The sequence below is a fragment of the Lemur catta genome, chromosome 2 (genome assembly GCF_020740605.2).
Source record: "Lemur catta isolate mLemCat1 chromosome 2, mLemCat1.pri, whole genome shotgun sequence".
NCBI lineage: Eukaryota > Metazoa > Chordata > Mammalia > Primates > Lemuridae > Lemur > Lemur catta.
In genome coordinates, this window is record NC_059129.1 from 60,587,808 (window position 1) to 60,610,947 (window position 23,140).

The following is a 23,140-nucleotide window of genomic DNA, read 5'->3' on the forward strand; positions in this document are numbered from 1 at the left end:
GTTTCCTTTGTATGGAGACTTTTGGGACACCCTGTATGTTGGAGTAAGTATGCTGTCCTTGGCAGAACACCTTGTTTTAATATTAAACCAAGGGAAGGTAATCAGTACCATAATAGCACGTAAACAATTTTAAAGCTATGCACTGTAAGTTCTAGAACTTAATGGTTCTCTTTAGAAACATTTGTAATTAAGATAGGAAAGCAGATATACACTTAAAAGTCAAAAGGTCTCTCTTCATGAAGTGTGACTGTTTGTAACTTACTGGCCTGTGTTTGTTCGGAAGCCACATTTTATACTACCTACACACGTCAAGAAAACAAAAAAAATTATCCTTGGCCATGTTATTTAAACACATTCAGCAGGGAAAAATCTGACTCTGGCACTTAATTTGGATTACACATAGTTAAAAAATAAACAGATCAGAGATATATGTGCAAAGAAGCGTGTGTACATGCCACAGCTGTTTGAGAGGAGGGGACGCTGGCTTTCTGGGCCTGTGTTGAGAGTAATCAGGCTGGCAGCCCAGAGGGGCCTTCCACGGCCAGGCGCTGCGCTGCTCCAGGCCCCTAAGGACTCTGCTCCCAATCAGCTGAAGTAATCAGAACTGGATAAAATCTCCGTGGACAATAACAAGCAGCTGCTTTCTCTATTTTTTTATATGAAATTTTCAATTTGAAAATTTACATTTTGTTCAACTCCTATGCCTGTTCTAACATGATTTTAATTAAATTGAAAGTTAAAAAAGTACTTCTGTTAAAGCAATGAAATAAATATTAGCTTAGAGTCAGATCTAGAGGGGGCCTTAATATAAACCTTTCTTTTCACTGATGAGAAAACTAAGTCAAAAGAAGTACAGGGAGTTACCCAAATACCTGAGCCAAAACCTGGTCGCAGGCCCGTGTGCTGCCTGAGGGGTTCTGTGCTCTCCCACTGAGGTCCTAAGTGAGCCTTGGCACAATCACTGCCAGGAGCACCAGTAACTTAATCAGATCCAGAAAAAATTTTAAATGGGTAAATAGAGAAAGGCTATTTTACCCCCTGTACAACTTAGCCAGGGGTTAAGACAAACATGGGCTGCTAAATATTTACTCTTTTTATACCACCAAATGGCTTTGCACAAATGTAAAAATTTAAAGTCCAAACAATCCTTCTCTTGGATTACAAAATCACTGGAGTATTTCCATGAGAGCTAATTTCCAAGAAATAAGAGATTTCCGTGATGTTTAACAACCTCACTAGCCTGTCACTAGATGGCAGTAAAAACCAGGCATATAGAAAGGAAATAAAGACAAGGATCACAAAAATTCTACATTTTAAGTTAATTAATAACCACAGTGCAGTATATACCTTTGTGGCAAACTGTAGACTCTGTAGACTTATTAGTCATGATATAGCTTCCGATGAATTTTGTAAAATAATTTCATGGCTTTTCAGAAAGGCTACCATTTCACCCTGATGAAATTGTGATTTTTAAAAGAGGAAACATGCATACATAAAGAAGTCAATAAACAGAAACAGATGAGGACACTTTCTCTCTCTGGATATTTGAAACAATACCTGAAGACAGCAGTTGCCCATCCCAAATCCCATGGCATCCATGTAAATATGATCCGGCTTAGAAGCCTTTGCTGCCTCATCATCCTCAGGAAATGTTTCTATAAATGGAGATGGTGTGTTCTTGTCCTTAAATACTGTATTATTAATTAAAAAATAAAAGAATAAAATGTTTGAGAGTCGATCATTAAACAACAATTCAACAGGTATCTCTCCCACCCTGCCAACACCTCTGCAGACTTACTTGGCACATTGATGACAACCTTTTCTCCTCTCCTGTGTCGGATATTTCTTGTTAAGGTACTAAAACAGACAACCAAATGTCAAAAATTGGTCACCTAAGAGTCATCATGTATAAGAAGAATTTCATGATATACAGGTAAATGCAATGAAATCAAACTAATTCTCCAAGACCACCCTACAGAAAATGTGGGTCAAGATGCTCTTCAGGGAATTTTCTGAAAAAGAGCTTTGCCTTAATATCAATTCCTTGGCTCTTGCCTGAGAATGCCATTCTCTCCCTGCTCAGCCCTGCTTCCATAGCTCCGTAAAACTTACCAAATCAATTTCAGGTATCAGGGTCTGCCATGGTCTGATTTCACCCTAGGTTTCTAACATTCCTCATGTTAACTTGAAAGACGCTGGTCAAACTTTAGTACTCCTTTTCCCCAGGCTTCTCTGGAGCCCCACCCAATACCTCATTCCTCTCTCCCTGCCATCTTCCGAATTAGTACTTGTCCCTCCAGACCCTCTGTCTCACCCAGAAGCTACCAGGCACATTGTGACCATTAAGCACTTGAAACGTGGCTAATCCTAACTAAAACATGCTGCGAGAGTAAAACACAAACTCGATTTCGAAGACTTAGTACAAATAAAAGTAAAATTTCTCATTAATAATTTAAAAACACTGATTACAAATTCTGGATCTATTGGGTTAAATGACATACATTATAAAATTACATTCATCTGTTTTTTACTTTAATGTGCCTACCAGAAACTTTATAATTACATTTGTGGCTCCCCTCATGTTTCTGTTAGACAATGCTGCCATATACTCAGTTTAAATGCCACCTCTTCTATGAAGCTTGCTTTGACCCCCTCAGTTGAAGCACCCTCCTTTCTCCAAGGAGGCTCTCTGGTGCTACCACCTTTGTGTATATGCCATAATCTATCTTTCTTGCAGCTGAATATTTTTATTTTCCTTTAAACACATGACAACATTTGAAGTTGGGAACTATGTGGATAAATCTTTGTCTCCCTTAAAGACTTTTCACACAGCACATGTGCAGGCCTGTTAAAGGAATGAAGACCGAGAAGTCCCCATGTTCCTACCTCCGGCTCAGGAGCCTGGGCTCAGGATGATGGATGAACACTAAGGTACAAAGCCAAGAGCAGCCTCGTGAAGCCCTGAAGCAACTTAAACCTAAGAATTAAACTACAAACTAACAGACCTAGAAGTTAATGAGAAGGGAGAGTGCCTATACCAGCTGCTGGACACATTTTACCTTTTTACCAAGCTATATAGAGTGAGATGAGCTGATCGCAGATGCTGATAGTAACTTGCAAAAAGGTAGGAGGGAAAGCTTCCCGAAGTAGGTGTTTACACAACTAGGACTGAAAATAATCTCCCCATTAAAGAGAGGGTAGTGGCTAGACAAATGACCTTAAGATGACTTGGAAAATGGACAAATCGAGGCTGAATGCAAGAAGCGACCACCAAGCAGCACTGGGGGTACCGGGGATGTGAACAGGTGTATGTCTGCCGCCTTCTCTGGTTATTTAGCAAAGGAGCCAGAAATCAGTAAATGCTCAATAAGGATCCCCAGACTGGAACACCACATTCTCAGAAGGCAGAGGTCTGAGTGAGGGGCTCCCGCATTTCAACACGAAGCCATACTCACCTGAAGCGAGGGTGCTTGTTTATTGCTTCATCTGGAAAGAAGAGGGACTTGGAAGCTCCTCCTTCAACCGGGTTGGGTTTGTACTCGGGTATTGTGAAGCCAGGACAGCCTAATCTGCAACAAATTGAAGAACTAAGTAGATGGGATTTGTTTTCAGGAATAAATTACGGGTAGTTTTGCCATCATTGCACCTGTTAAGAACATCTCACTTCTACTATTCCCTTTTCAAAGGGCTTTGTGTTTACAAAACAAATGCTCTGTAAGTACTGTGCCCCTTTACAACCACTCCTGCACTTCTTGCTTGAGTCTTATGAACATCATCTTGCTCCTCTGTGATTCCAGCCCAGCACTGATTTATCAGAGTCTCTGCTCACTCATGATCCAGAGCATTTACTTCGGTCCTCCCCACCTCTCCATCTAGTAGGAAGGACTGAAAACACAGAAGTCACTTCCCTTGGTCACATCAGTTGTCACAGGTTGTACGTGTCCCTCTACACAGCTTTTGAACCATCCGCTTTTACCAGTGCTAACCTCTCAGATTTTCCTCTGATCCCTGTACACCGCCACCGCCCCCCACCTCCTGGTACACTTTGTTCGAAAACGGGAATCTGGACAGGGCCTGCTGTTTTTGGCCTCTGCAGATGACACGAATCCCCCAAGATTTGGCAGTGTCTCTACGCGTGTCCCCATCTACCAGAGATTTTCTGCAGTCTGAAACCCAACCCAATTATCTCACTTGACCTAAAGCAGAGCTCTAATTACAACACAGAAAAATGAAGCTCCATATTTACCCCTAAGTTTGTAAAGCTCAAATTCCACATCATCTACAGTGATGCCACTGGTTTTTCCAAGTTAGGAATTTAAAATCAAAGTTAAGCGTCCTTTGAGGACAAAGATTAACAAAGTTAGTGAGAGCAAAGCAAGGGAGGCTCTTGTCAGGGTTTTAGATCAGTGGTAGGAAACTTTTGGCTTAAGGGCCAACTAGCCCATGCCTGATTTTTATTTAACCCCTACCTTTTATAAAATAAAGTACCTGTTGGCTGCCCACATCCACCTTGTAAACAACTGAAGTTGCTGATCTTATCTGGAAAACAGTTCCCAGCTCTAAGGGCTCTTGAGAATTCCTGCAGCTATCTGCATTATTTACTATGAGCCTGCAAACCTTAGGAAAAGTCTAGTTGAATAACAATCTTAAATCTGAGGGATTCCTTGCTAAATATAATCAGGTGAGACGAAGCGAGACTGAGAATGTGTCTGGAAGGGAGAAGGCACAGTCAGAGCTCGATCTTCAGACACCTACAGTACTGCTTTCTTTCAGACCAGTGCTGCTCATGGAACTTCCTGCCATGATGGACATGTTTAATATCTGCGCTGTCCAAATCAATGTGACAGTCACCAACCACATGTGGCTACTGGGCACTTGAAATGAGACTAGTGTGAATGAGGAACTAAATTTTCTTTTTATGTAATTAATTAATTTAAAATGAAAGTCTCATGACCAATGTTTTAGACTACAATTCTACACTACAGACCTTTGCCTCCTTACAGAGAGAAAAATCACAGTTTACACTTAAGACTAGAGTATTCCCTTTCTCTCGAGATCCCACATTACAATAAACTTTTATCATTTACTGTGGATGTAAGGGGAGGGCTTCTAACCACTAAATAACTGATATTTGTTCTTGTTTTGTTTACAAATCCAAAAATATCCTCCTATCCTAATACATATGGTTAGGCTTTAAAAAATTATAGATTTTTAGAATAAAACTTATTCCCGTTTCAACTCTCCTTTCATAACAACATAAGAAGTTTTTTAAAAAAGGGCAACTATTCCATATACAGCCATTCTCAATTAAGGTAAGAGACACATTAGGTTGAACCAAAAACTTTACCTTGTGGCCCAGAAAGAACCACTACTGCCTATCAATACTACACATTCCTAAATTTCAAAATATAAAACAGTTCTGGTTTGTGCTACAAACTCTTTTTTTTTTTTAAATTTGCTAAGTGAAATGTACAACTCTCTTAATGTTAAGGGGAACAAAGGAAAATGTAAGATATTAAATTTTCCAGTTCACTAAAAGTTGTCATATAACATCTGTAAGCCACTTCTTACCTCTACTCTGATATTCTAAGGTTTTCAGGACAATCAGTAATGTAATAGCCTTGACATCTCTTCTCTCCTCCAGCAAGTCTGTGATTTTGCCGCCTTTTGATCTACCCACCCACATGCAGGCTGCCCTTGCTTCCCCCAGGTGGGCCCCTCACCTACCTCCTAGTCAGCTGGGGCACCTGTTCCAGGGTCAAGCTCACACTACAGCCCAGGTGAGGGCTGTGAACAAAATTGGGAGGCTACCGGCCCAATCCAACCTTCCCAAGGCCTCTCACTGCTTTTAGGATGACAACCAAAATTCTTCCTATTCACACCGCCAGCTTGCCACCTTCTAGTTCTCAGAAGGCCCCCCCCTTGCCTGGCTCATCCTAGGACTTCTGTGCACACTGCTTTCCTTCTCCAGGGCATTCCTCCCCTCCCTACTCCCGTTACACACCTCCTAGTAGAACCCTGGACATCACTCAATCACCCACCTGTCACCCCCCAGAGTGCATTAGAAAGCCACGTCACACTCTTTGCTCCCCACCTCTTCCTCACAGCACTGCCCAAGTTTACACTTGCTGCATCTGTGGGCATGACTGACTTGTCTCTCCCCCTAGCTCTGGAGAGACACTGCCTGTTCCCAGTCATGACGGCATGTCCCATACTGCCTGGGGCCGGCACGGAGCAGGCACTCAAGCGTCTGAGTGAATGAATGGCAGAGTCAATGATTTTTTCCCCCTCCTCTTTCAAACATTAGGGTGAAGAAATGTGCCAACTCTCACCAAAACACACCTGTCCACCCTCACCCAGCTGGCGTTTTTTCTTCTGGCAGGGAGGGGAGTGGCCTGCACAGATGGAATGAAGGAATCACAGAAAATAAGAGATGCTTCTATAAATGCTTGATGATTGGCTTAAAAAAGGTTTCTACTATTTAGATGTTACAATGGAGATTTTTTTGTTTGTTTTTGAGACAGGGTCTTGCTCTGTCACCCAGGCTGGAGTGCAGTTGCGCCATCATAGCTCACTGCAGCCTTGAACTCCTGTGATCAAGCAATCCTCCTAGCCTCAGCCTCCCAAGCAGCTGGAACTACAGATGCACAAAACCACATCCAGTTAATTTTTCTATTATTCTGTACAGACAGGGTCTCGCTATGTTGTCTAGACTGGTCTTGCACTCCTAGCCTCAAGTGATCCTCCCACCTCAGCCTCCCAAAGTGCTGGGATTACAGGCATGAGCCACCATGCCCAGCCAACAATGAAGATTTAATAAAAAGAAAATTTCCATTTAAATGCCCCTCTCTAAGACCAATGGAATAATTCTGAATGTTTGTGTCTGTTACAGACATTTATCAGGGAAAAAAACGTATAAAAATAGTTGCAAATGTTCTAGGCCATGAATACCAACCCTCGAAGCTCCTCTGAACTCTGAGGAGGACAGCATACTGCCACAATCTGACAGACAGCTAGCACAGACAAGTCATACTCACAATTTGGGAGAACTGCATCCTCGAGTAGAGGCTCTATGTAGAATGTGTACAGTATTTACACACCTCATTCTAAGCTAAGAATATTATTTCACAATTTATATTTACTTTTATGTATTCTAGTATGTGTCATAACTACCTCTGATGACAAATCCTAAATCTTTTCAGTATAATATCCAAACATGACCTAATGCTACATCCTGTTCATAATATGTATTGATAGTACACAGGGAGCACAGGGGACCTGATCTGCCACCAGTACCACCACGTGCTAGTAGGCAAATGCTACTTTTTGAAAAGTGCCTGAGGGAGCAACTGTCACAGTCAAGTGAAAGAGCACTCGGAGGTCACCAGGAGGCTCAGCTACTGCCTACAGGGTCGGAGCTGCCTGGCAGGTGTGCCGCGCCCTCCACTCTTGCCCGTGGTGGACATGGCCACCACTGCTGGTCCTCATCACAGGTCCCCATGGCGTTTCCCCCAAGCCCAGACGAGCGCTCTCACCACAGTGCTCTGGGCAGCCACCACCCCCCGAATGAAGCTGCCATGCAATTCTGCCTTTAGCTCTAGCATTACAGAAAAGTATGGACTGTATGTAAAGTGTGAGGATTGTAGGGTCAAATGCTTGGGTCACAATCTGCTCTCTTTATAACCTACAGCTCTAATATATCTCTCCTGGGGCATGTTAATATAGGAACTAACCTTGGAAATGAAGTTATTGTGCAAAGAGCCTGATTTTCTTCTAATAGAGAAGTGGCCTCCTTCCGGCGTTTTCTCATGTTGGCCTCAACTGTGTTGAATTCAGACATTGTTCCCCCGTAGGGCTGTCCGGGTGTCCCTTCAATCATGTAACTCCCATATTCTGGTCTCCAGAGGGTAGGATGGCTACAGAGGAGAAACAACTTAGTTCCATTTTATTCTTTTGCTGCAGCCTACTCCATTTTTAAAAGTTTTAAGATTGCTTAAAAAATTTAGAAACCATTAGATATAAACAAAGCTAAGACCTCATTCATAATTCCCAATAGCTATTACTTTTCCATAGCTCTTCATCTATAAGAGGTAACAAGTATTGGGTCCAAAATATTTGTAAATAACTGAAAACGCATACATGGGACTCACTGTCCAGGACAAGCTAGAAAGGAGATGAGGCCTTATAGGTGTCCAAACCCAACTGCAGCTTCCCAGAAACTAGTGAGTAGAAAATGAACTGGAGAATACATATCATCCCCTTCCCTCCCTCTCTTCATCTATTTAAATAAAAAAATATTCAAAAACATCATGCTGGCCAAACAAAACCCATCTGCAAGTTTTATCTTGCACCATGATTTCTGATCCCAGTGATGCTCTGGTAATGTGGTTTTTTTGCCCCCCAAAAAATGCTTAATAACAAGTTTTAATATTTAGTTGGCTGTACACAATGCTTTCATATATTAATGTGTTTAATCCTAGTGCCCTAGAGGTAGGTATTGTCATTATCTCTACTTTAAAGCAAGGAAACTGAGGCAAGTAACTTGCCTGAGGTTATTCAGCTATTAAGTAGAGGAATCAGGATTTGAAGGCCAGGCAACCTGGAACCAGAGCCTGCACTCTTAACTGCTATGCTATCCTATCCTGCCTCCTGCAAAGCCGAGAAAAGATTCTATGTTCTAGTAGTTCCAACAGTTTCAGAAACAGGCCTTCAACACATCAGCTTACTTTGGGTTTGTCCTTTCCCCCTTCTCTTGTAGAGTTTCAAGAACTTCCTCTCCAGACAGGACCAATTGGACTTTTTTATTTTCATGATCAAAAGATACCAACATGTATTCCACCTATTGAAAATAAAAGCGAGAAAGATTAACATTCTTCCAGATTTGCGCTCACTGTAATCTTCAGAAGAAAAAGGCAGGGAAATGTGAAGGTTGGGAAGGATCCCCAATAACCTGAGACAGCCACATTTGCTTACGCTACAGGATATAAGAAGTATTTGTTTGCATAATATGAAAACCTGTAGAGGATGGTCAGTCAATAGTGGCATTGTTGGAGGACAAGAACTCTTATTCTTCCATCCTTTCTCTCCTCTATTCTACTTTATGCCCTATAGAAAGGTCAAGATATCCATTTTCACAAAATGTACTTTAAAAGAGATGGGTTTCAAAGCTAAGGGTCTGTAAATTGCAGTTGTAAAGAAGTTGCATTTTAAAATTTAAAATGGCTTACTATATATTCAGTTGGCTTATTATAAGTTTAAGAAAGTGGTTACTGGACATTCCTATCACAGCAGATTATATCTAACTTACTGGCAGATTTTTTAATTATCTCACTACAAGTTCCACTTTTGGAGAGTTAAACCATAATCATAAATACATCAATATGACGAAGCTGCTCTAGGGGTTTCAACAATTTGGTTTTGTCACAATTTGGTTTTGTCACAAACAATTTAAAACAACTTCTCCACTCTGAAACCATATAAAATTTACAACGCAGGGTGCACCAGTGCATTTTTTATGATACCTTATGGTGGAATTCTGATAAAGAGTTAAATACCAAAGTAAGACTCTTCCGGGCAGAATACAACTAGAACCTGCTTTTGTTTTCCCTGAAGTTGCACGCTTTAAATCATGACAGCTGGTGTGAATAGTGAAGATTATGAATCATTACCTGAGACTGAAATAAAACCACCATTATCCGTATGTAAGTGAAAAGGTATGGAACTGAATTATTCAGACTATCACTTGAAAATGCCATTTACACAAGGCACCAACATAGTTACTGTAGAGAGGACGTGGCAAACTGATGTCCCACAGGCAAACCAGTCCACGAGGTAGTTGGTTTGACTTACAACGGTAGTTAACAAAAAAAAAGGGGGCACAGGCAGGCAACAGTATATCCACTACCTCCCTGATATTTCACATGTAAATCCAGATTCTCAGTCTTAAAAACAACATCCAGGAGCCCAGCACTATGCCTGTCTCTGCAGGGCTGCAGCTGGGTTGCTCTCTTTTGGGCGTATGCACTGTCTGCAGTGGCCTGTTTCCTTATTTGTGTGGACCTGTCTGGTCCTGGAAGGCACTTGGGTCAGCCATCCCCACCACACAGAAATGGTCAGAGAATGTTTTGCCCTTTAGCTAAGAAATATAATTATAAAGAGGGAAAAAAATGTTAGTAACCATAGGAAATAGCTCAGCAGGTTTAAACCACAAAAAATAAACTTTCAATTCATTTTTATTAGTTGCCTTACTGGTAAGTTTAGTTTCCCATCAGAATTTTTTAGTTCAAGAAAGGGGTAAGACCCCTTGATTTAGGTACACGAACCAGAAACGTGAGATCTGCACCTACACAATCACTCTGTCAAATGACTGAAGAATCTGGAACTGCGTCAAGTACAGGTTGGCAGGTCGGATCTACAGATCTATGACTCCTCAACAGCTAAAACTACGGAACAGGAATCTTTAAGTTCCAGGAGGGATACATGAAAAGATCATAAGTATGAGAAATAAGTTAATGTTTAAGTGACCATAATGAGAAAGGATATGCTTTCATATATGGATCCTAACCTTTAAACCTAGCATGCAAAAGTAGGCATGATCGCCCACTTTTTTTTACAGGTGGGCAAAGAGGTTCAGAGAACCTGAGTAAGCTACCCAATGCCACAAGTGTCAGGCAGGGATTTGAAAGCAGCGCTGCCTGGCCTCAAGGCCCAGCATACCTTGCTGCTAGGACTATAGAGGATGCCAATCTTGGTAAGTGATGATAAGCTTTTTATAAAAGTGTTATAAGCTACATGAGGTAGGAAAAGATAATAATAATAGGGACTGGAAATACCTCAGATTGATTATGCTTCAATTTTATGAAGTGGGCCTAACATTGTATCACAGAAATTGAAATGTAACTAATAGTTACAGTCATAGATTTAAACATATGAATTGACCCATTTCTTAGACCCAGGACAGAGCCCACTTGCTCTGTGTAGCATTCCTAACTCTCCCAGCTAGAAGGAATCTTTCTCCTTCACTCACTGACTCCAACACATATGCCTGGCATCATCTGCTACCTGAATTAAGTTATCCTCTTAATCAGATAACATGCTTCCTAAAGAAAGATAAACAGATACTTTCTGGCTTACTGGGTCTGCATCATTTATTTATTACCAAAAAGAACAATAACTTTTGCAGCAATTATATAAGCTAAATTCAGTAACTTTCATTAGTTTCCTACTTTTGAAAAAATTGAAATCCTTAGTTTTCAAATTCACTCTTAGCCCACAAGTTTAAAGCAAGGGTACGGCAAAAGAACCAAAAAGCTCAAACTCATTATGAGTTTTAAATATCAGCCAAATGGATGACATTTAAAAATGTTAACAAACTCTTCTTAATTAAAAAATAATCACTTTATGATCTCATTAAGCAAATGAAACAGAAAAACAACAGAATATTTACCAAATACAGGAAAAAACAAACTTAATTTTCAATAAATGCTAAGTTCAGTCGGAAGCCATACAAATTTCCTGAATATTTTTCAAATTCAAATTCAGGGCCTTGTGAGGTACTCATCCTCTGTAGTCACCCCGATCCTTCTGCATCAGTCCTTAAAGTAGATCTTTAACCTCTTAGCTTTTTGTTTTTATTCCCTCTGCCACCTTAACACATGTATATTTATTTCCAATTCTAGTTCATATGAGCATACCAATCATTAACTAAATCTATAAAAGCCAAACTACAGCTGAATCAGGATTTGGTTCAGTAACCTAGATAATGCGTGATAATGAAAAACAATGCATTAAGATAACGCTTTCCTATTAATAAAACACCTAAAGCCACAATGATTTATTTTATGATTTCTGGATTTTGTCCTCATCCTAAACTTCCTTTTTGCATCCAAAGAGTGAGAGGAACAGACAAAGTCAAAGACAAAATAATAAAACAGAGGCTCTTTTGTACCACGACATTGATTCTAAGGATTAAATTGTATCAGCTTCCTAACCTTGAATAGCATCTGGGCTATAAACCCAGAATCCCAGCAACATCTCTTTCATACATTGCACACATACAATTCTGAAAGCATATGGCCAAAGAGCATCATAAACGGGCTGCAGAGTAACCAATTCAAATTAGTGTAATTAACATACTATCTTGGAAATAGAAAAAAAAACCCACTGAGCTCTATTCTCCACAGTACATAGGTCACAACTCCCTAGATGTGACTTTGGGACAATGTTGTTTGGCAACCATCAGTTATCCTTTTAAAAGAGGGAGAAGAGGCCCAAGAAAAATACCCATCCACTTTGTAAGACACTCATATTTTAAATATACACTATCTTTTCTACAAATGGAAATTAAAATCCCTTAGACTTCTAGTGCTAAAAGGCTAAATTTTATCCTACTAGAATAAAAGTCACTAATATCCCTGAGCTGTCGAATCAAGGACAATGACACATATAAAAGACTAGGATGAAAGTCACTAATATCTCTAAGGTGTAGAATCAAGGACAAAGACGCATATAAAAGACTATGTACTTTGCTTTATGTGTTATATAGTGTAGCTAGGAACAACCTGGACATAATCCTCAAGTCATTTAACACAGTTGTTTAAACAAAGGTGAGGTATTTTATGTTCATCTAAAATTAGGCCCTTAAAAACAAAGTATATTAACTGAGGGTAATGTAAGTACTCAGTACAATGCTAAATATAGAGTAGACAGGAAAATATCTGTGGCATTTGAGATAACAGACAATATTCACAGTTTTAGGATTTACGTTGTCTTTACATGGCATTTACCACTAGGGTAAAACAGAAATTTTCCTTTGTTTTAAACATTTTGATACCCTATATTGGTGGGTAAGAGTTTCAGGCAGGTCAGAATTTGAAGAATGGCGAGACATTTTATAAAGCACAAATTTCTTAATTTCTACTACCTTGAGGTAAAAACTACTTAATCAGAAGACAATCTAGTTCTGTAAGAATCAGACCAATTACAGGCAGTTTCCCCTTTAGGGAGGTCATACGTTGAGGAAGTTCCTTTGTCAGTTTCAGTGTGAATCAGAACTACGGCATCTCCCCTCTCAGAAATATTTAAGCCATCACATGCCTGACCTCTGGAGAGAAGGAACTTATCACCAAGTTCTGGAGGGACAATGACCTGTGACGGCCCACATTCCTCCCAGATGGTGACATGAGGACCTTCCCCTTCTCTTACCCTAGGAGGGGTCTGTATGCAGGTTGTCAGGTCAAAGAGGGCAAGACAGTAAAGGGCTCCACATGACTCAGCCCAGGGAGAGTGGGTGTGCAGCCCCCACTAGAATCAGGGGTTCATGGCCAGCTCCTCCATTCCACTGTTGGCTCTCTTTCACTGGCCCACGCAGTTTTGATTCAATTGCTAGAACCACCTGCCGGTTCTCAGAGACCCAGTTTTCTCCTTACAGTAACACTAAACGAGCCCACAACTATTCTGATGATTAAGGCGCTAGTGAGAGTTGATGACTAATCAGTGCCAAAACACCTGAAAGACCTGGCTCCTGTTCTCAAGCTCACGCTGACCCTGGAGTGACAGCCAATAACACCTTACAGCTGAATTACCTGGGTAAGTGCTCAAAATGACCAAATGGAGCTGTGCATATATAATATAGCAGGGTCTAAAATCCAGTCCAGGAGCTCAGAAGGCTTCCCAGAGGAAGCGCCATGTAAATTTAGGCTGATTCCTGGAATGGGGACTGGCTGAGCAGAGGTGAGGAGCTAAGAATCCTTAAACATACATGCAACCTCCCTTGGGGCACTGCACTGCTGACTGCAGCATGATCACCTGTCTGGACTGTCAGAGATGCAGAGCAACTGGGACCACTCTGCAGAGACCAAGCCATAATAGTCCCTGCTCTAGGATATAAGCTGTTTTAAAGTTAGGGGTTGTGCCTTCTGTCCAGAACACTGTTTTCCTCACACAGCAAATACTTTTTGAGCACCCTCAACTGTAGAGTTGGATGGCATCCATTTCCATATCTCGCACAGCACCCAAACCTGGAGCATCTAAACAGGTGCTAGCCATAGTGAGGCTAATTCATTTTGTAATCACCCATAGGGAAGACCTGAATGACAAGACCAAAAGAGCAGCTGCATTTAAATATTAATAGCAGAAAACTGAATAAGAGATCCTAATACAGATGTAATGAAATTTGATATGGCTCAGTATTTGGTTTAAGGTGGACTCTCACATTAGACATGTCTAATGATGATACCACAAATATCAAAACCACTGTTTCACATGGTAAGCTTTGAGTGCTTTTGAGGGACCAGTAAGTACCAAGTAGAAACTGCAATGCGTGTGCTTTTGTGTATATGATATTTTATACATGGTGATATTGGAAACTGGTGACTGTTCATATGTTACAATTAAACAACTCTATGTCCTGAAAAGAAAATACTTTGGTAGTTTCATGTAATATCAACTTCTTAAAATGTTTCCTATATTTTGAGAAAATAGGCTTTTCTGCTTTCCCCCCTTACTTTGAAAGGTCAATTCATACCACAGAATTACACATGATACACTCCAGAGGAAGTTTACACTTTTAGAAACCAAAACAAATGCTGCCCTTGCCCTGACCTGTTTTTCTGTTGGGACCCTAGATTAGGACTTTGGCTTACAGAGCAGGTTGCCTTTTATTTATAAAATATTAATTTCAATTTTAACACTGCATTAAAAAAAAAAAAATCAATGAATTTCCTATAGGATCAAGTACACTAACTTCCTTGACATTATCTTGGCCCAAACAGAGAAAACATTCTTCACATGCCTAGATTAGCGATATGAGGCCCAAGCGGAAAAACTTCAAGACTTTAAAAAGAAAGAAAGGTGAAAGACCTCTACAGGAAGAACTATGAAACACTGAGGAAGGAAATTGCAGAGGATGTAAACAAATGGAAAAACATATCATGCTCATGGATCAGTAGAATCAACATTGTTAAAATATTTATACTACCAAAGTGATTTACAGATTCATGCAATCCCCATTAAAATACCATCATTTTTTGCAGATCTAGAAAAAATAATTCTACGCTTCCTACGGAACCAGAAAAGACCCCAAATATCCAAAGTAACCTTAAGCAAAAAGAACAAATCGGGAGGCATCACTTTACCAGGCTTCACGCTATACTACAAGGCTATAGTGACCAAAACAGTATGGTATTGGCACAAGAACAGAGACCTAGACTAGTGGAACAGAACAGAGAACCCAGATATAAAATCATCCTCATGTTGTTATCTGATCTTTGACAAAGCAGACAAGAACACTGTGGAAAAGAATCCCTATTCAATAAATGGTGCTGGGAAAATTGGATAGCCACATGTAGAAGACTGAAACAGGATCCACACCTCTCACCACTCAAAAACTTAATTCATGATGGATAACAGACTTAAACCTAAGGCATGAAATTATTAAGAATGAAAGAAAGAAAACTGTAAGAATGAAAGAAGAACTATAAGAAGAAAATGGTGGAAAAAACTCTTACAGACATCAGCCTAGGCAAAGAATTTATGAAGACCACCCCAAAGAATTTATGAAGGAGACCCCAAAGGCAATCATACCAACAACAAAAATAAATAAAAGAGGCTGACGCCACGGCACTCTAGCCTGGCCAACAGAGTGAGACTCTGTCTCAAAAAAATAAATAAATAAGTAAATAAATAAATGGGACCTGATCAAATTAAAAAGCTTCTGCACAGCCAAGGAAACAATCAATAGAGCGAACAGACACCTACAGAAGAAAATATCTGCATGCTATACATCTGATAGAGGGCGAATAGCCAGAATCTACAAAGAACTCAAGCAAATCAGCAAGAAAACATCAAATTAAAAAACACGCCATTAAACACCCCATTAAAAAGTGGGCAAAAAACATGAACAGAAGCTTTTCAAAAGAAGATAGGCTAATAGCTAAAAACACATGAAAAAATGGTCAGCATCTCTAATCATCAGGGAAATGCAAATCAAAACCACAATGAGATATCATGTAACTCCACTGAGAATGGCTTTTATCAAAAAGTCCCAAAACAATAGATGCTGGCATGGACAAGAGAGAAAGCAACACTCATACACTGTTGGTGGTACTGCAAACTAGTACAACTACTTTCTATGGAAAATAGTATAGAGACACCTCAAAGAACGAAAAGTAGACCTACCATTTGATCCAGCGATCCCACCACTGGGTATTTATCCAAAAGAAAAAACATTTTATAAAAAAGACACTTGCACTCAAATGTTTATAGCAGCACAATTCACAATTGCAAAGATACAGAAACAACCCAAGTGGCCACCCATATATTGAGTGGATGAATAAAATGTGTTATATATATACCATGGAATACTACCCAGCCATAAAAAAATGGTGAACTAATACCTTTTGTATTAACCTAGATGGAGCTGGAGCCCATTCTTTTAAGTATCACAAGAATGGAAAAGCAAAAACCACATGTACTCACTAAGTTAGAACTAATAGATCAATGCTTATATGCACATATGGTAGTAAAACTCAATGAAAATCAAGCAGGTGGGAGCAGGGAGGAGGGGATGGGTAAATTTACACCTAACAGGTACAATGCACACTATCTGGGTGATGGATACCCTTATAATGTTGATTCAAACTGTACAAAAGCAATTTATGTAACCATTTGTATCCCCATAATATTCTGAAATTTAAAAAAAAAAAAGAAAACAAGAGTTGCAGGAAAAATTATGAATGTCATAAAGGGGGAAATGACACCCTTCATTAAAGGAAAGAAAAAAATCATGCCCATTATGGTAGTCACTAGGCACATGTGACTATTTGAACTAAAAATTAATTAACATAAAGTAAAAAATTCAGTTCTCTAACCTCTATTGGATAGTGCAGAGCAGAACATTCTATTACAGCAGGAAGTTATACTGGACAGCACTGGACTAAAACCCACAAGAAACTTAGACACGCTAATTCGTTACTGTGGCCACAAAGGAAATCCTTGAATAAAGATCTGCTCTTTCATAATCTACAGATGGCATGAGACATTTATTTTCTGGGCCTCTGAATTTATGTTAGCTGATTTTTAAAAAATCGTACCACCACACTTCAGGCATGTTAGTTATAATTTTCTGATAGTAATAAAGACCATTAAGGCACTCTTACCTTATTTCTGAACCAAATTTAGCAAAACCTAACCAGTCTGCTCACACAAATTAACATCAGAAAACACAGCACATCTAGTTACCAATGGTGACGTCTGTTGTGGCCACCAACACAGCAGAGGCACTCTGCAATTTAGAAACCTAAACCATAACACATTTCCTCTTAAAGGAACAATATTGTAAATATAGGTAGTTCTTATCTCAAAACACCTGTACTTCAGTACTATAGCTTGTGGGTTCTAAAGACAAGTGAATTCCTTGGCTCTTTACTGAGAACATATTCCCCTACCAGAGTCCTAGTCACCACGTGGCTGACGAGAAAGAGGGTATCCTGGTCCCAGATAGAGGCTGCTTTGGATCAACAGCCCTGCAGTGGCCAGAGCCGGAGAGGAGCAGGGGTGCCACAGGGAGTGAGGTCTATGGAGAATCTGCAGTGGCTCCCCAACAGGTGCAAGAGAGTTTAGGGCTGTAGCATGAGGGCATGACTTTTGCTAGAGAGAACACATGCCCTCTATGGGCGGTACCCAGCTCAGCGCCTGGTGCATTTCTAGGGCTGAGCAAGCAAGAAAGCAAGCATATTCCCTTCTAAGGTATGTTTATAAATTAGGCTGTCCTAAATTCAAGGACTGCCTATGAGAAATAAGAGAAATTCAGGATTTTGACTCATAGCAACTGGTGTTAGACTAACCAATCCAACAAGGACAGAAAAAAAAAAGGAGTGCTTTCTAAAGAGACTAAGTGAGCCAATGCCAAACAGGAATTCTAAGTCCAAAGTGACTACTGTGCTCAGAGGGGCACACCTATGCCCTCAGTGACAAGACAACAGTGCTTCAAGACCCCCAAGTTTAATGTCATCACACCATCATAAGCATTTGCGCACAGATGCTCTTTTATAACCACACCTCACAGAGGCAGCCTCGGGCTCCTATTCAGGAGTCATACCTGGATATTACAGTAGATCCCACCAACAGAGTAATTCTAACCTGTGGGATTTGGAAGATTTAGACTCCTGTTAATACAAACTCCCTCCCTGCCATATTTGAAATTCATGTTAAAGGATGAAACTCTCAAAGATAAGTCAAAGCTCCTGACTTGGGGCTCTGATTCTGGCCTGCTACCTGCTGCCCTGGGAAGAGGTTGGCACAGGCTGCGTAACTATCAGATGAGGTCAGCCTGATTTTCATATAAAGGGCTCGTCCTGCATCTGCCTTTTCACAGGGCTCGCTTGCCAGCAGAAGATTAGCTGGGAAGGCTGCGGTCACATTACTAAACTTGTTCGCATTTGTCCTGCAGACCGAGAAATTTACCAAGCATATTCAATGGTGCTGTTTTGAAAAGAGTGCTGGCATTTCACTAGATGAGAATTACTGGCTATCTGGTACCAAAAAATGCTTAAGCCTGCATCTGTGGCTCTACGACGTATTTACGTTTTCATTTTTAAAACAAGCCTACTTCCTGCATTACCACCATCCCTTCCTCTATTCTTTCTTCTTTTCCTCTCCACCCTCAATCTCATCTCTGGTTGGAGCCCATTAAAACTGTCACAGAGCTTGTTTCCTTCTGCCCATTTGGGCGGCAGTATGGGGGGGGAGCAGTTAAAAGCGCTGGCTTTGGAGTCAATCAGTTTCAATCTTGGTAACTTTTCAGTGCCTTCAGTTTTTTCTTTTGTAAAATGAGGGTAATGCCAGCCTCACAGGGCTACTAGGGAAGGATTACATAAAATAATGCGCGTAAAGTGCCTGAAACAGTATTAAGTACACAGTGCCACTCAAGTATTAGCGGTTACCATGTTCTAGCTCTAGGGCAGTGATACTCTGATTGAGGAAGAATAGTGTCTGGTAAGTGTTTTCTAAAAGCTGGTTAACCTCTTAGTGGGCCATGGTGCGTTGCGATAAACATTACAAAAAATGTTTTAATAGACTAGAACAGAAATACCAGAATGTCACTCACGTGAAGGGAAGTACTATTTCTCGAAAATATTGTTTGACACAACACTTGTTCTGGGGGCACCGGTCTTAGTCAAAAGTGAAAGCTAGTAGTGTGGAACGCTGTCTAACTCTGCACTCAGGCAGACCAGGGTCCCTCACCAAGCAGGTCAAGTCAGTCTCCTCCTTGAAACTCTTCAATGGCTCACACTCAGCCAAAAATCCAATACCCTTCCCGGAGACCCCTAGGGTTAATCTTCTCAGCCTCCTTCATATCACCACCCCGCCCCCCCACCATGCTGCAGACACACTGGCCTCTTTCTGTTTCTCCAACCATCACTTCAGGGCCTCTGAAACACTTCGATTCCCCCTGCCTGAAAGACTTTGCCACAGCCCTCAAAGGAGCTGGCTCTAGTGCCTCTCAAGTCAAGTGCCACCTCTTCAGAGAGACCTTTGCTAACACCGTGACCCACCTTCCCATTCCCACCCCCATGGGGCACCACCCATACTGGTCCCTCCTGGAGTTGTGCAAGGTGGTTACCCTGCCCAGAGCAGTCTTAATTTTCCCCAATTATAGCCACTCAGAATGTGTTTTAGTCCCTAGGCCTTAGTTATATCATGTATAAAATAAGAGAAAAACAAATGTCTACCAGTTCTTAAATTACTGTTTCTGTAATTAATGCCTCCCGGAAATTCTGTTAGTGTATGACCATCCGTTTTTCTTCCACCCTCAAATATAGAACGTTACTTACTCTGCATTGCCAAGAAGGCAATTTTATTCAAGTGAATCGTCTTGTTACTCAAAGCTTACCCCTTTAGAGCATACATTCTCTTTAAAAGTTTTATGTATATGAGTGGAAATCTTTCTTAAATTGATTACATTCTCTTCTGCTTTCAACAGGAAGATACTAAACATTACTTTCACTTTTTTTTTTATTAGGGCTTCAGACTTTATTAGCAATTTCATTTCTTCAACTACAGTTATAACCTAGCAAGGCCCTTGGAGGCCACATCTGGACCTGCTTTTCGCAGTGGCTCTCGGACTGGTCCCTCTCACTTCTGCTTCAACTGATTTCTTGCAGTTTATCCTGAGCTGAGAAACTCGATGGAGCTTGCAGGAACTGTGTATGAGAAAGTGATCTCTGGGTATGGCCTGAGATAGACTTCTAGGAGTAAAAGGCATGGACTTTGTGCTCAGAGGACTTTTGTTTACTTCCTAATTCTCACTCTATTTAAGTAGTGGAGCCAACAAATCATAAGCCCCAGACACAACACAACAATGGCAGGCTAGAGAACTACCCCGCTTAGCTCAGGCAGGGCTGCAGAAAAGTGTGTTAGAAAATAACATAGCTTCTAGGCAGCTGGTCTGGGTCAATATGTAAACACTTAGAGAGGGGAATGAAGGAAGCACGCTCAAATAACCTTTAGGTTTGTCTGAGGCGTACAGTTCTTAGAAAATATACTTTATAAAGATTTATTTTTAGAAGATGTTAACTTTTTAATGTTTAAGATCACTGCTACAATCCCTGACTCTTTCAAACACTTCAGAGAAGTGCCAGCTGGCTTTCACAGGTACTTCAAGACCTTTACTGTCTCTGTGAAGCTCTGGACACCCCAGCCCATGAACTATGTGTTCAATACAACTGGGGTAGACGCACAACCCGGAGTTTTACTAGTTTCTAGGAAAGGGGTCATGGAGTCTCTCATCTTATGGCATTGTTTTAATTCTTATAAATCAGCATTCAATTAAAAAAGAAAGGAGTTAACTAAATCCAAAGGACTAAAAAAAGAATCTGGGGCCGGGCGCAGTGGCTTACGCCTGTAATCCTAGCACTCTGGGAGGCGGGGGTGGGAGGATCGTTTGAGCTCAGGAGTTCGAGACCAGCCTGAGCAAGAGCGAGACCCCATCTCTACTAAAAATAGAAAGAAATTTTATGGACAGCTAAAAATATATATAGAAAAAATTAGCCGGGCATGGTGGCACATGCCTATAGTCCCAGCTACTCGGGAGGCTGAGGCAGGAGGATTGCTCGAGCCCAAGAGTTTGAGGTTGCTGTGAGCTAGGCTGATGCCACGGCACTCACTCTAGCCCGGGCAACAGAGTGAGACTCTGTCTCAAAAAAAAAAAAAAAAAGGAATCTGGGGGGAGAGGACAAGGACAAAGATGACAGTGGGTCTGTATGAACGTTTATGTAATCAGGAACATCTGTTCTGGGGGTTCTTTTGTAATCTTACTGTGGAAATAAGTTCAACTATCAAATCCTAACCATAACAGACACAAAAACCTAATACAGGAAGTTCTCTAAAGATCATCTGACAGAGGAGAACCTTAGCCATATGACATACCAACCTAGATAACCAAGTTTTCCTGGTACCTATAAAGATGTATCAAAAATGAACTCTTTTGGCTAGAAGTCTGAGGTTCATTATGTGCATCCTCATCTTTTAAACAATGTCTGAGAGACGTAACCATTGAGTGGAGATTAAAGGTCATCACTTTAACACACTCGATCCATTACATTATCACTACACAACAGTGATAACTCAGGAGCCACGGTGACACTATCTAAGTGACCCAAACTCATATGCTGACCGGGGTCAAGCCTGTTTCCTTCCAAAAATTATAATCAAGATTTCAAGGATCATATGAGCTGTAAAAACATGCAAAGGCTTTGTGGCATTTATTTTGGTTAGAAACCACTTTTTGCTCTTTTCCTGTGTCCTTAATATGTTTGAGATATGCCACTGCCAGAGCCCCAGTGCCTGCCCACCTGGTACAGCCAGGGGCTTCACTGCATTCATCCTTCCACACCTCTGGGAAGCCTGCCATCCTTCCTGCACACAGCAATCTTACGTACCTCTCACACTAAATTTCTAGAAACCCAGTACCTGTGGCTTTATAATTAGATGACTTCTTCAGTTGCCAGTAAAGTATGTTATCTCAAAGAAAATGCTAAAACCCAAACAGTGACAGGGGAAGAAAATGGATTCTACTGTTTCTCATATGCACTGACTGCTTTTCGTAAGTTCTAGGAAGTCTAAAGCATTCTGAAACAGCTAAAGATTAAAAGATACAATAACAAAAATATATATCTATATAAGCATACAATTCAAAACCAAACGGTAGGGTGTCTTGATTAGTCTTACAGATGAGAAAATTGTAGTCCAAATAATTTAAGTTCCATATCTAAGAGCACACAACCTGGGAAGACCAGGGGCTTAGACTCTCAACTTCACATTGAAGCTCATTCATAAAATACATGTAAACTTTCAAAATAATTGTGTTTTTATAATACTAAATACCCAGCCACAGGATGATCACACTGACAATAAATGACGAACATTATAGCTTAAGACCTAAGAAAATCCTGACTTTAAAACTTGGCTACATTGTAGGTGCTTGCAGGTATCTTATAAACCACAAGGGTAGCCAGACTTTGGACAAAGTTTACAAAAGAGAGCACAGCTGAAATGAAAGACTTAATAGAAAAAGTGGGAAAGACCTTCACTTCTAATCAAGATGGAGTAAAAGGGCCCAAATTTACCCTCCCTACCTGAAACAAACAAACAAAAAAGAAATGAAAAAAAAAATAGAGGAAGAGAGAAAAATTAGATGGAAGAACAGTTTTCAAGACACTGTACATCAGATAACAAAGGGAAGAGATCCCTGAGATTTGGGAGAAAAAATTAAGTGTGCCCTATAATTGTCCCAACTTAATGCCTGGAGAGAGGGTCTAGGTCATGGGCAGAAAGGCAGGAAAGTGAAGCAGAGCCCAGTGGAGTCCTTGTGAGCAGATGGAGCTGCAGGTCTAGGGAAACCAAGTCCACTAGAGATCGCAGGACCGAGCACCTGAAAGAAAAGAGCTGCACAGAGAACCCCAGAGATCTATAGAGAGTCTCCCCTCAAGGATTAAGTAGTAAATCAATACATGCATGTGAGGCATGGGACAGGGTATGTTCCCACCAGCCAGGTGGAATAACTTGTAATTTAGGGCCATAGGGTAGAGCACTCATGAAGATATTCCCCAGTAGAGAGAAATAATTAGCCCTAAACTTAAGA

At 40.7% G+C, this 23,140-nt stretch overlaps 1 protein-coding gene across 1 annotated transcript in view; it reads right to left on the bottom strand.

The window, feature by feature from the left end:
• Positions 1–23,140, bottom strand: part of GCLC (glutamate-cysteine ligase catalytic subunit) — a 50,373-nt gene that overhangs the window by 16,354 nt on the left and 10,879 nt on the right. The window contains exons 2-6 of the mRNA XM_045543759.1: positions 8,727–8,839; positions 7,734–7,916; positions 3,456–3,569; positions 1,799–1,857; positions 1,558–1,691 (exon numbers count right to left, since the gene is read on the bottom strand). Of these exons, the coding sequence (XP_045399715.1) occupies positions 1,558–1,691; positions 1,799–1,857; positions 3,456–3,569; positions 7,734–7,916; positions 8,727–8,839 (603 nt within the window). The remainder of the gene's footprint in view (positions 1–1,557; positions 1,692–1,798; positions 1,858–3,455; positions 3,570–7,733; positions 7,917–8,726; positions 8,840–23,140) is intronic.